Source organism: Cavia porcellus, unplaced genomic scaffold (genome assembly GCF_034190915.1).
Source record: "Cavia porcellus strain 051 isolate PalLab524CR breed Dunkin Hartley unplaced genomic scaffold, mCavPor4.1 scaffold_40, whole genome shotgun sequence".
NCBI lineage: Eukaryota > Metazoa > Chordata > Mammalia > Rodentia > Caviidae > Cavia > Cavia porcellus.
In genome coordinates, this window is record NW_026947523.1 from 7,669,901 (window position 1) to 7,684,523 (window position 14,623).

The following is a 14,623-nucleotide window of genomic DNA, read 5'->3' on the forward strand; positions in this document are numbered from 1 at the left end:
AATTCCAATTAGTTCCTCACACGTCATCAATATCCGCCCCATGTGACACTTCAATCAGAGGTCATGTAACCATCTATCTCTCTGTATCTGGTCTAAGGAGACAGCCCAGCTGCCATGCATCATGTGCTCCTTTCCACATCCTCAACTCAATAAAACTGTTCATTTTATACTTTTGCTTCTCTAATGTCCTGAAATATTCTAATACAAAGCACATCCTATGGCCAAGCCCATGACAAGGATAGCAAAGTATATTCCCAAAGACTGTAGGTACGTGGGAGTAAAATACACACATACAGCCTCACACATAGTAAATAAGCACTCTACAGCTGAGCTACAAGCCCAAACCAATTTAAATATTTTTAAAGAATAATTATACTTTTTTTTCCAACCTCCTGCCTTTTAATGGTATCACATTGCCAGATTTTCCTTCTTTACACATCTGTCTTTGCAACGGGAACAGAATTTCTAAGTCAAATCCTGCAAAATAAAACAAAACAAAACAAAAACCAGTGTAATGGGTCCAGCAACTGATCTTTTGCTGCACTGAACCTTGTAAAAAGTGAGTTATCACTTGACGATTCTCTGTAATACAATGTTCGCAATAGTGGTAAAAATTTAACATTCTACAAAATTAGAAAGAGTTTGAGATGATTAAGATGATTAAGAGTTTGAGATGATTGAGATGATTAAGTAGCTTGGCAATAATCAATATCTGATTTATTCCCCCTGTAATACGGATGATTGAACCCAGGGCCTTCACACCAGGCTACATGCCCTGCCTTTAAAAAATATTTTTTATGTGGGGTGTGGTAGCACACTCCTGTAATCCCAATTGTGAGTTTAAGGCCAGTCTAGGCTACTTAGTGAGTTTAAGGGCAGCCTGGACTATAGAGCAAGATGGTCTCAAAAGGAAAAAAAATTTTTTTTTTTAGTCAGAATTTCACAAAGATCTGGGCTTGTCTTGAACCAATGATCCTCCTGCTTCAGCCTCCCAAACTGCCATGATTAAGTCATGTCCACCACACCTGGCTTTGATTATTGTTAAAAAGCAAGTAACTACAAACATTCCTCATTTAGTGACCTATTTAGTGACTGTTCAGACTTACGACCCACCACTCAGATTTAACGACCCATCTTTTTCTGTACAATTCTGTACATTCTGTTTATAGCGCTTCAGTGCCATTTATTGTGTACATCTTGTTTCTATAGTACTGTAATTTTTGCTGATTGTACTGTGGTTTTATGTTCTTGTACTGTTCTTTTTTTTTTTTTTTTTTTTTCCTTTTTTTTTTTTGGTACCGGGAATCAAACTCACGACCTTGCACTTGCTAGGCAGGCACTTATGCTGCTAAGCTAAACCCCCTGCCCTAAAGTCTTCCAGGAAAACTGGGTTTGTTTTTCTTCTTCGTCGTCTTTTTTTTGTCTTTTGGTGTTACCAGGGATGAAACTCAACCTTGCACTTGCCAGGCAGGCACTTATGCCACTGAGCTAAATCCCCAGCCACTTATGTTCTCTCATACATTACAGTGCTGCATGTAAGGGTTACACAAATAAAAGCAAAGTCATCAAGTTGGAGTTGCCTATGACCACTTCTTTGTTCTGAATATTGTAATGTACATATGATATACAGTTCCTCATTTATCAACCAATTCACTTAATCACCTGGTCACACAAACAGAATTCAGTCCTTAAAGGAGGAGCATCTTAATGCATTTGCCCCTAACATGGCTCTGCAAAAAGGAACTCTCCTGAGAAGCAATGTGGTTTGTGTTCTGGGTACCTCTGAACAGAAGGCACCTTGTTTTCTCTGGTTAGGGCTTTGTCGTTGTGCTTTTCAAAACCCTGATTTCTCGCTTAGATGCTTTTCACCAGATCATCCGAGATGAAGGTGTCTTGGCTTTGTGGAATGGCACATTTCCCTCCTTGCTGCTGGTCTTCAATCCTGCTATCCAATTCATGTTCTATGAAGGTTTAAAACGGCAGCTTTTAAAGAAACGGATGCAGGTAATCTCTGATTTTGAAAGCAGCCAAATGATGAACTCTGGTACTTCCTTGTTTGGGTTCATGTGATCTGTCCTTTGCTTTCAGCTTTCTTCTTTGGATGTGTTCATCATTGGTGCAGTAGCCAAAGCAGTTGCTACCACGGCTACCTACCCCATGCAGACAATACAGTCGATTCTGAGAGTGAGTACTGGGCTTTTCCCTGCATGGAGTCAAATGCCCTAGAATGCACAACCCCTTTATTTAAAGCAATCTCAGTGTCTTAATGTAGCAGTATTGCAGTAAGTTGCTAGGGCATGATATTTCCCATCTATTTTCCCTTTTGGTTCTTAATCCTTTAAGAATAAGGCTGGCTGTCCCTTGGCTTCTTATTTGGTGTGGAATGAAATCCACTTTGGTCAAAATCAGAGGTTATTCATTTAGTTTACTTGGGAGAAATTCATGATTTAGCTTTTCCAAAGGATCTTCCAACTTCAGTTTTTCATACATTTAACTATTCATTCAGATATTTATTAAGCCACCCACTCTTTGTAAGGAGTTGGGTACCCAGTATTGACTAAAGTGGTCATAGTCCCTGCCCTCATGGAGTTAGCAGAGAAAGAATAACAAGGAAACAAGATTAAGACAAAAACTAATAAAGAAGCAAATACTGTTCTATGGCTTGTTAAAATCGAGATACAAGGGAAAATAAAGACCCAGCCATCCAAAGAGGAGGAAAATACATTCTAGGCTAGGCATTGCGACTCCCAAGCCCTAGTGTATAATCTGACCTGAAAGGCAGCCACAGTGGCTACAGAGTGACTCGCTCAGGGTGAGATTGGAATAGGAGCAGGGAAGCTGGAGTGAAAAGTATAGGTAGAATTTTCTTTTCAGCACAGCAGGAAGCTTCTGAAGGGCTTTAAACTCGATAGTATTGTGATGAGACATAATAGTTGATGTGCTTATCTTTGGTAGATTGATCAGAAGTGAAGAAGAGTGAGACAGTCAGGTAGGAGCCCATTTCCGTAATCTAGAGCAAAGCGAGAGGCCCAGTCCAGAGTGGCAGCCATGGAGAGGAGAGATAGGATATGGACAGATGTAAGATCTGTTCTGGGGCTGAAGGTACAGCTCAGTGGTAGAGCACTTGCTTAGCATGTGTGCAGCCCTGAATTCTGTCCCCAGCACCACCAGGGAAAAAAAAAAAAAGAATAGGAAAGAAAAAGAAAAAAAGTCTATTCTGGAGAAGAAATTCAAAGAATTTATTGGTAGGTAAAGTGAGATGGCAGTGAAAGTATTTCAGTTTTAAAAAATGTATTTCTTTCTTTTAAAAGTACTTTTGCTGAAATTTTTTTTTTTTTTTTTGTCTTTTTTCCTTTATATCGGTACTGGGGATCGAACTCACGACCGCCTCGTTGCAAGGCAGGCACTTATGCCGCTGAGCTAAATTCCCAGCCCCACTGAAATATTTTTTAAAACTGGTACTTAAGAGAATAGGAATTCAGTAGCATTCACATAGATGTATTTTAATGTGGTTACAATACAACATATAAAGTAAAGAGTATATACCATAGAGCTTCCAAATCATCATCCTGAGCATGTTTTTGTCTCTGGAGATAGAATTTTCCCCATAATTCTCTGTTACAATCAAAATGCTTGGGACTGGGGACAGTAGCTCAGATGTGGAATATGTGCTTAGCAGGCACGGGCTCTGGATCCAACCCTCAGTACTGCTCCCACCTCCCCATTTTCTTGTGCTTCCTTTGTTGAAAAATATTTCTTAATTTGACTTATTTCATTGAAATATTTCACTTGTTTAATGGAAAAATAGAAGATTAATGAAATCTACAGGACCCATTGGATATTTTTATTACTGTATACTCTCAGACACTACTCCAATGTAATTTCCTCTCCAAGTGGAAATTAAGATAAAGAAAGCAGCAATAAGTAGTGACTTGTCTTTTTTTTCCTCCTCCTTCAGTTTGGGCGTCACAGACTAAACCCAGAAAACAGAACGCTGGGGAGCCTGCGGAATGTTCTCTATCTTCTTCATCAGCGAGTCAAGTGAGCTCTGTAGATGCTTCTCACTCTGTCCTGGCGTTCCAGCAGGGCCCTGTCTCGGTCGGTCGGGGTGCCTGTGTGTACTGCTGCACCACTGCTGTGGAAGAGGCAGCCTCAGAAACCTCCCCTTCCCTCTCCCGTGCTGTGTTCACACATTTCTCAGTTAAGGAGCTTAGTATTTGACCACGTTTGAGAAAATTATGGAAAAGTTCAGGTCTTTATTCCCTAATCATTACAATTTTTCCTGTTTCCTTTGAAGAAATTGACCCTTGGGATTGCTTCTGGGCTTTTTTGGCTAAGATCAAGTATAGAAACTGACACTTGAAGAAGTCAAATAAGTTAAGAGCCTCCTTTGAAGCAAAAGTGAATATGACTTTTGTTTTGTTTTTTGAAACAGGGTCTCACCGTGCAGTTCAGGCTGGCCTTGAACTCACTATGTAAACTGGACTGGCATTGAATTCACAGTGCTCTTCCTGCCTCAGCCTCAGGTGCTGGAATTACAGGTGTACACTACCACGCCCAGCATTATTTTATTTTATTTTATGTTATTTTTTTTGGCCAAGACCTTTAGATCCAATAGCATTATTATTTTATTAGATACAAAATGCTTTGAAAATACCAGGGGCTGGGGATTTAGCTCAGCGGCATAAGCGCCTGCCTTGCAAGCAGGCAGTCGTGAGTTCGATCCCTGGTACCAATAAAAACGAAAAAGACAAAAAAAAAAAAAAGAAAATACTTATTATAAAAATAGAATATGTGTTAGAAAATAAAGTCAAAGAGAAATACTGGGCATAGTGGTACACGTCTTTAATCCCAGCACTTGGGAGGCTGAGGCAGAAAGACGTCTGTGAGAGGCCAGCCTGAGCTACCAAGTAAGTTCAAGGCCAGGCTGAACTAGTAATGAGACTTTGTCTTAAAAACAAACAACCAAAAACCAATCGTTAAGGGAGTTTGTAAATGCAAAATTATGCCTTCCCTCTGGGGTGGTGCCTGGCAATCTCCATGGCTAAACAAACCGTAGCATTTCTAATGTGGGTGGAGCTCAATTTGAGAAGCACAGAAGTAGGGTTTTTTGGGGGTGGATGTGTGTGTGTGTGTAACATTATTTGTCAAGTCTTCTGGTGTTCATTACAATTTTCCCCTAATAATGTTTTCACCTAGCAAATACATAAGATATGGTGAGAGCTTCTGCATGGAGCACTTGAGTAATTTGAATCCCTCAAGCCACCTTGCTGATGAGCCAGCCTGTGAGACTAAGTCACTCTTAGCAAACAGCTTGGAGAGATGGTCTGGTTTGAATTCCAGGCCCTAGTGGAAGCGTCTTCCCCTGAGCCCCCTCCCCTAGCTGGCATCATCCAGGCCAGGGAGCTTGGCAGAGATGCCGATCTGTGAATCCCTACTAAACTTAATGAATCAGGAACTCTGGGAAATGCCCACTCTGCATTTTAACAAGCCCTTTGGTTCAGATGTTTACTAAATTTGGGGACCTCTAGGCTAGAGGATCAGATATATGGGAAGCCTGAGAGACAGCTTTTCATTTGTCTTTGGTTCTTCAGGGCTAAAATGTTCTAAACCAGTTAGTGGGATATTGTCATCATTCCACTAATTAATGATAACTATTAAGACAAAGTATTGATGGCTCATGAATACTAAACTTTATCAGTCCCCAGATACTTCCAATGCTAAGAAATGCTCTGACAACAGAAGTCTGTGTTGAGTATCTGAAACCTCCATTGCTTGTTTGGGTCCTAAAGAAAAAGCCTCTCACAGTGGCTATTAGAGTAGGCCATTTCTGTGATGCAAGAGTTGCCTTTTACAATGAAAACCAGTTTTTTCCAACCTCTTCCTTTCAGGCGTTTTGGGATAATGGGACTCTACAAAGGCCTGGAAGCCAAGCTGCTGCAGACAGTACTCACCGCGGCACTCATGTTCCTCGTTTATGAGAAATTGACGGCCGCTACCTTCACCATCATGGGGCTGAAGCGTGCTGCTCACAAGCACTGAGCCGCGTGGCCTGCGAAGAGCCGAGATCCTTGAGACCAGGCCTCACCTTCCAAGTGCAGACCCTGCCCCTTCCCCACACGCTATCCTCAGCGGTCGGACAGGCAGGGAGAGAGAAGTGGGGAGCTTCAAAACTTGCCTGAAAGCTGGTTGGATTTGGCAAAACTTTTCCATCAGAAGTTTATCTTAAAATTACAAGTTCATCTCTTTCCCCAAACTCTCTCCCAGGTTCTAGAACAAATTCAATAATGTGTAATTCTCCTCAGATATTTTCATATGTCTTAGTATTTTCCTCACTAAAAGTCATATTTTGCTGGTGCTGTGGGCATGACTTTATTTTTGTTGGACTTTTTTTTTTTTTTTCTGCTTAAGGAGTGTTAAATGAACTATTTATTTTGTGGAGGAAATGAATATTCATCCCAGGTGACTCTCTTGCAAACTCTTGGTAAACAATACTTACTCATTAGTGTTTGGTACAGTTTTTAAAAATATTTATTTTGAATCCACTCTATTAATAAAAAGGCTGAAGTTTTATGTCATCCATATAAAGCTGCAATCACTTTATCCCAATTTACTGTGCTCCAATAAATTGTCAGCACAAATGAGGGTTCTTGAAAGTTGTTCTTTCTTGAGGTGTGTAACCAGTTATATAACCAAATGGTGAAAATCACAAAAAGCTAGGGGGAGGACACACTTGTAATCTCAGCTTCTCAGGAATCTGAGGCAAGGAATGCAAGGCATAATGCAAATTTAAGGCCAGACAGGGAACTTGGTGTAGACCCTTTCTCACCAATAAAAAGAACAGCCAGGCATGATGGCACACGTGTAATCCTAGCACTTGGGAGGCTGAGGCAGAAAAATCACTGTGAGTTTGAGGCCAGCCTGGGTGACAGTAAGATCTTATCTCAATAATAATAAAGAGCTGAGAGTGGCCAACGCAGGAGATTTGCAAGTTTGAGGCTAGCTTGGGAAACTTAGCAAGAATCTGCCTCAAAAAAAATAAGAAACATTCTGAAAGTCTGAGGCTATAGCTCTAGCCTGTGTGAGGCCCTGGATTCATCCCCAGCTCCACCACAAAAAGGGACGATGGTAGGGTGAGTGTATAGAAAGCTTGTGAGCTTGTGTAAGCTCTTGAATATTCTCTGCCTTTATAGACTCTAGGTGGAGGCCATGTATCTTGAGCAGCATCGGCTTGAGGTTATTTCTATTTAGAAACATTCCTAGGACTTAGTAAAGCATGGTCCAGCAGGCAGGACCATTCATCCCAGCTGACAGCTCCCTGGGCTGGCGTCTCAACCTTCTGAATCACTCTGCAGTTTAACAAGATCCCTGGGTGATTCATGTTCACATTAAAGTTTAAGAGACCTCGGGGCCCCTGGCCTAACAGAAGATGGGGGTGGTTTTGATGGTAGAAGGCAGGAGAAAGATTTCTCTCTAAGGAAAGCTGGACTAATGTCTGAAGACAGCCTCTGGCAGGTCTCAGAGGCTGCTGTCATCATGCGCTTTCCTCAGGGCATGTAGCCTACAGTGACTACAGATGTCTGGGGCCACTAAAGATGTGAATTTTCTTGACATTAGTAGAATAATTCTTTGAATTCCTATGATTTGGTTTTTGTTCCTTTCACAAAACAATAGGTTTTTATTTATAAGTTTGTGATTCAGGCAGCCAGTGGGAATAATAAGGATGCTTTTATGGACTCCAGTATTTAGTTCAATTTTGAGCACGGCAATGTCTTTCTCTTGTTTTCTCCTCCTTATTCCCTGTGGTAATTTCAAAATATGTGGTGATTAAGCTAGTAGTAATTGAAAGATGATTTTGCTTTTCTAGAAAACAGGAATTGGGAGGAACTACACTGAACACTCATGCCCTCTGCAAGCCGGAGATGGAAAGGGAGACAGAATGGGCCCCATTATGATTTCTCTAAAGGTTTGCACGTGTCTGTGGCAGGTCTTAAGTGGGGTTTTAAGTCTCTGTACAGGAAAATGATTTTTAGTGGTGTCAGTGTACTTTTGTTACTGTTTTAATTATGCTGTACCCTTTAAAATTTGAATTTTGAGCTCAGGATATTGTGGGTTGGTACTTAGAATAGCTACCAGCTCAAATTATACAACTGTATTCAGTGTATATGATGTGTATTTGATGTTACTTTTTTTTTTATTTGATAAGCAAATAAGATTTTCTGTTCCTTGTGGAAATTTAAAGACTCAATTCATTGGAACAAGGTAGTAACTCACCTAGTTTTGTAACTTTTGGTTAGTAAGTTGAGAAAACTAAAAAGCTAGAACCTGTACAAGGGAAGTAGAAATATTTTTCTTTTGAGCTCTTTGTGTAGTTTCTTTAGAATATAAAGCTTAAGAAAACCTTCGGGAATCACACCCATAACATTGTGGGAGGAAATTTAATTACTGTAAGTATTTAATCTCTGTTGTAAAGTGGACATTCTGTTCAGAAGGGTAACATTTCAACCCTTGTCTAGTTTACAGTTAACTTTGAAATGTGGATATATAATTTATCATAAGAACCTAAGCATTGGGAGTTAGAAATCTTGGGTTTTATTCCCAGCTTTGCCATTGACTAACAAATTACATTTCCTGTGCTCTTTGAGATGTGGAAATAAAAACACTCATTGCCCACTTCAGAGGATGTGTAAGAGCTGATGTCAGCTAAATCTCTATGATCACAGGGTAGGAGAAATCTGAGAGAAACTGGTGACGGTGCCTGGATTAATATAGCAATTTCTAAAAATAAATAAATAAAATATATAGCAATTTCTTTATAATCCGAATACCTCTATGAAGTAGATAGAGACAAGTAACAGTATCCCCATATAAATAGCAAAGAAATGAAGACAAACTGTCAAGTGACCTGCCTGGTTGGAGCCAGCACCAGAGTTGAGTTTCCTGCAGATTGGTGTGAGGGTAACAGAATGGGTTCTGGATTTAGACCTCGGTTCACACTCTGGCCCTGCTCCTCACTGTCACGGAGGTTCCATAAATTGCGTAGCACACTGCTTGCCCCATGAGAAGAGCCAGGTAACATGAGTGATGACTTATGTTATTACTGATTAGAGATGCAGCTGTCAGAGTAGCTGTAACTGGACTCCACCCTGGGTTCTGAGCCAGACCTGGATTCTGGTTTTCATTCCATCACATGTGTTAAGGGCCTCAGACCAATCACTTACCCTTCTGAGCCCTTGTGTCTTGCACTGTCAAAAATAACTCCTCAAAGCTGTCCTGGGGTTAAATAAGGGGCGTGCACACATGCCTATGTGTGTGCACAGCATTTGACATATATATGTGCTTGATAAATGCTGTTTGAACCAAGAAAATCATTCCATTTTCCCTATTTTACTTTTGGGCGTTTGTTATAATTGTGAATATTTCTATTTTGGGAACCTTTTGTTTTGTTTTGTTTGTCTTTTTTGTTTTTATCGGTACCAGGGATCGAACTCATAACTGCCTGCTTACAAGGCAGGCGCTTATGCCGCTGAGCTAAATCCCCAGCCCCAAACCTTTTGTTTTTATCTAGAGAAGTCAAGTGGTTGCTTCCCCAGCACAAGTGCTGCAGCGAGAGATGAGCACGGCGCCCTGTTAAGACTGACGCATCATCAAGTGTTCAATGTTTTCCATTTTGTTTTTGTTTCTTGTCTTTTGGGCCAGAGAAGATGAGAGATGAGTCAAATCGAGTAATGCTGTTGTATTTAGTACTTAAACCGAGTCCTCTACTGCCCAGCCTTAACAGTTAATCAGTGAAACATGAACTGGTCCAATAGCAGAAAGTTACTGACTGAGCTAGTGATGCTTGGAAAACTTAACAGCAGTGACTTTGTGGAGCCAGATGCCAAGATCCAAGGAGAGCCTCCCCACTTACCAATGAGGCACTTCCCTGGCCAGGCAGGATGTCACCAGAACATGAAACACCCAGGAAGGCTTACCTGCAAGACTTTCATACAGTAATGTGGCTGATTGAGAACCAGTGATCTCTTTGCCACTATATAAATGAAGGGTTAGTGCTGAGTTTGGGGGCCATACTGGTAGCTCCTGAAAAATGTGTTCAGGGGGAATTAATGAGCCAGAAAATTTTCCAAGATGTTTGTGAGTGAGGAAATGAAAGAAAATTGCAATTAAAGACAGCCAGGCGTGGTGGTGCATACCTGTATTCCCAGCACCTCGGAGGCTGAGGCAGGAGGATCATCATGAGGCTGAGGCCAGCCTGGGCTACAGTAATGAGTTCAAGGCCAACATGAACTGCATAGTGAGACCCTGTCTCCAAAAAATAAATAAGTAAAATAGAGAGTGGAAGGAAATTAGGAGATACAAGAGTCAGGAAGAGAGATTAGGCAGCTTGCGTAGCACAATCTCAGTAGAGTGTTCTAGGGTCATGATTGGTCCATGCAAGGCCGTGAACTACAGAGCCCAGTCTCTAATGAAATTGAAAAGGAAGGACAGTTCAGTTGGGAACTATCGCAGTGCATGAGAATAGGGAATGGACCTTCTGTGCTTTGGACATCAGCCATGACTGATCTGCATACATCTTAGTATCCTTGTCCTAACTCCAAGAATAGACTTGTTTGTTTTTGTACCAGGGATTGAACTCATGCTAGGCAGGTTCTTGTGCCACTGAGCTATATTCCCTTGCCAGGATACGTGGTTTATTCCTGCCAAAAGATGGCACAGCTGAGGCTTCAAGAGCTTACGGTCACACCTCATGAACAGGGCTCAGGATTTGAGAGTAAGGCTGATTTTTTAACTTTGGCATTGCAACGCTAGTTCCTTCAGCTGTCCTTAAGAAAACCATCTTAGCTGGTACATTGTTCCCATCTCCATCCCAGGGGCACATGGTTGAAGACACATAGTTCACTGATGAACTATTACTGTTCTGATGCCACACAGCTCTTGGATGTGTGGCCTTCTTATGCAGCGCTGGCTGCCAAATCCATGTTCTTTCTCACTTCCGTATCATTGTTTATGTCTTCTGTTCTGGCAGGAATCTCTTCCTACTGCTACTAACGAATTCCACCTTGAGTCAGGGGTCAGCTTGGCTCCCGCCTGCTGTGAGGGCTGTGTGTATGTTCCCAGAGCATTTTGTGCGTGCGTCCATCATCAGACCTGCTGCGTTGCACCTTGACCTGCAGCAGCTCGTCACTGTTTGCCTGTGGCTTCCCTGATGGGCAGGAAATGGGCTTCACCAAGTAGCGGCCAGTTAGCCAACCGCTTGCACATAGGCATCTAGGAGTTGGGTATTTCTTGCTAGAGACAATGCAGACTTTCCCCCCCATCCACTTGAATTTACTTATTTGCTAGTTAAGGGGTGACATATTTTTAGAATTCGTGTACTTTGGACTTCCTTTGTAGATTATTCACTACCCAGATTTCCTTAGATTAGTTAGTGGAACTGTTTTGTTTGTTCGCTTGTTTGTTTGTTTTTCAGACAGGGTCTCACTATGCAGTTCAGGCTGGCCTTGAGCTCACTGTGTAGCCCAGGCTGGTCTCGAATTTGCAATGATCCTCCTGCCTCAACCTCCTGAGTGGTGGAATTACAGGCATACACCACCATGCCTGGTTTGTGGAATATTCTTGAAGTATACTTTACTTTGCTAGGCAGTTAGTTTTTAACTTTTAAAAATCCATGAGGTTTTGCTTGGAAGGAAGCCCCTGCCATCTGGTTTTATCCAGTAATTGTTTTCAATGCGTCATTCTTGTTTTGCCCTGGCTTCTGTGGAACCTCTTGGGGTAACAACCAGCCTGGTGGTGGCTCCCTGTGTGAGTGACACATGGAGGGCCTTGATAAATTGCAAATGCCTATTTCAAGAAACATGTCCTATTCACAGATTTAAGAAACTATTTTTATTGTTCCCCACACATTTTGTTTTCGTATGTTTATTGGCCATTATTTTTGGAGAAATGTGTCTTCAAACCCTGTGTGTGTTGTTTGGCTTCTTGTTGAGTTTTAGGAGTTCACTGTGTCTGCAGTATCCTGAATATTAATTCCTTATTAGATACATGATTTGCAAACATTTTCCCATTCTGTGGGTTGCCTTTTTACTCTGTTGATTTTTTTTTTGTACCAGCAATCGAATTTACGACCTCATGCTTGCTAGGCAGGTGCTTAAGCCGCTGATCTTAATCCCTGGCCCTCTGTTAATATTTTTTGATGCACAGATTTTGACTTTTTATCAAGTCCAATTGACTGTTTTTGTTATGTTGCATGTACATTTAGTGTCATATCCAAGAAATCATTTTCAAATTCAGTACTGGGGAGATTGTGCCCTAAATTTTCTCCTAAGAGTTTGTATACTTTAATTAGTTTTGAGTTCATTCTCTGTGAAGGGTATTAGGTAAAGGTCCAAATTTTTTTTCTTTCTTTTTCTTTTCTTGGGGGGTGTTGGGTTTTTTTTTTTTTTTTTTTTTCTTTTTTGAGACAGTATTTCACTTTGTAGCCCAGCCTGGCCTGAAACTCATCATCCTCCTGCCTCAGCTTCCCACTTCCTAGGCTTGCAAGTATACATTACCACGCCCAGCTCCAACTTCATTCTTTTGCCACGAATTGTGCTCTCAATATAATTTGTTGATAATACTAGTTTTTATTTTGCATTTGTTAGAGTATTAAAAATTATAAAAGCAGTGGAGACTTAGGGTGAAGAAGAATTTTTAAATTGAGAATTCTTTAATTCTGTCTTTAATTTGCTGGTGGTGTATAGGTGTAGCATTTACAGATTTTTAAAAATATATTTGTTTTATTCTCTGTATTGTGAGATTTATTTTAATTACTTTTTTTTTTTTCTTGAAGAGATGAGATCTTGCTGCATTGTCCAGGCTGGCCTCAACCTCCGGTTCAAATGATCCTCCTGGTTCAGCCTTCTGAATAGCTGGGACAATTGTGCTTCACTGTACCTGGCTTCTAGCCACTTTTACACTATCTAGATGGAAAATGGAGACATAGGGCTGGCTCAGGTCACAGAGCAAGGGATTGAGAGTCTAACACAAATGATATTATACCCTGTGATCTTTCCCTTGGCTTGGTATTTTCTAATTAAATTTTTTGTTTTAGCTTTAGACATTTTTCTCTCTCAAAAGTAATATACATTCATTTCAAATTTTTCAGAAAATACAGAAAAATAAAAATGACACATTTGTGTACATATAGGCACATGCATATATATATATTCCTATTATCTAGAAATCAGTTAATATTTCAGTACATCTATTTTCCAACCCATTTAAGTGTATGAATATACAGATATATTTATAGAATAAGGACATTTTAAATGGGATCAAAGTACACTTAATTCTGTAACTTTTTCATCTCACATGTAATGTCAATAAATACATGATCATTTTAATTGCTGCATAGAACTTCTGTGTTTTAATGTTTCATTACTTAGTTGGATTCCCAGTAATGAACTTCTAGGTTATTTCTGGATAAAATCCTTAATATGCACATTTTTATACTCTTCCACTTATTTCCTTAAGAGAAACTTCTGAAGTCCAGTCCTGGCTCAGAGTTTGCCACCTGTGACGTGCCGTATTCAATCCCCCAAATGCTGGGGAACCCGAGCCTTGAGCGTGCAGGCACTCAGGCTTCTCTGAACTCCAGTCATGGCCCTGTCTAATCTCTTATGCTCCAAGTCACATTGGACAATGGGAACATTTTCTTTCTCTCTTCCTACCACTTGGCAAGCTGCAGCAGAAATTACATTTTCGAGTGTTACAAGGAAGAAGGGTATTATGGTCTACCAAGGACAAGGCTGAATGTTCTACGTGCGTTTTCACTTAATTCTTATGATAATCCTACAAATGCCAGAGTTCTGTGAAGCTTACCAAAGTAAATGTTAAACAGATTCACAGCTGAAAGTTAGTTTTCTCCCAGCAGTTAGCTGGGGTGGCGGAATACACAGACCGAAGTTGAATAATGACAGCTGACATGAACCCAGCCGCTCTTGCCCACCAGGTGCCATTCTCTAGGCCCAAGTGCCATTCCCGAGGTCCCAGCATCGTTCGCGGTTCTGTCTTTCAGGCTTTGGTCCATGTCTGCTGGGTCTCCCCTCCATGTGCCTTTGTTAGAGGGAGTTTCTGGGTGCAAGGACTTCCTTCTCACCATGTTGTCAATCTCCATGAACCAGGGACTCACACTGCACAAGGTGCCTCTGTAGGTATTTTCTATGTTTATGATTATGGGAATCAAAGACATTTATGGTTTTATTGACTTCATAAATGAGCCCCCATTCAATAGACAATGTTGCATTTATTTTATTTCAGTTTTTCTTTAATTTTGTAGTTGTAGATACGAAGAAAGCTTTAAACCACCAGAGGGCATTGCAGTCGGCCTCCTATATCATCTTCATTATAAATCACTGCTGTCAGATGCCTAGTGGAATTTGTTCCCTAATGCCAGAAAAAGAAGCGATTTGATTCAACAATCTAGAGGAGCCATGGTTTGCCCTTGGAGCACTGCCCTGAGCAACATTTTCATCTAGAAAAGCAAAAGGTGAAATAGGTAGCATTTCACTGAAGTTTTATTCTTTCTCCTGTCCCTAAGCATGTGTTTGATTTGCCATCTATAATTTGTAATATTTTCTACCCT

General features: G+C 40.8%; 1 protein-coding gene across 1 annotated transcript in view; it reads left to right on the plus strand.

Moving 5' to 3' along the window:
* The window catches only part of Slc25a17 (solute carrier family 25 member 17), a 40,314-nt gene extending 33,673 nt beyond the window's left edge, over positions 1 to 6,641 (plus strand). Inside the window, exons 6-9 of the mRNA XM_003470379.5 lie at positions 1,859 to 2,004; positions 2,089 to 2,184; positions 3,959 to 4,041; positions 5,892 to 6,641. Coding sequence (XP_003470427.1) covers positions 1,859 to 2,004; positions 2,089 to 2,184; positions 3,959 to 4,041; positions 5,892 to 6,042 — 476 coding nt within the window. The 3' untranslated portion in view covers positions 6,043 to 6,641. The remainder of the gene's footprint in view (positions 1 to 1,858; positions 2,005 to 2,088; positions 2,185 to 3,958; positions 4,042 to 5,891) is intronic.
* The last annotated feature ends 7,982 nt before the right edge of the window (positions 6,642 to 14,623 follow it).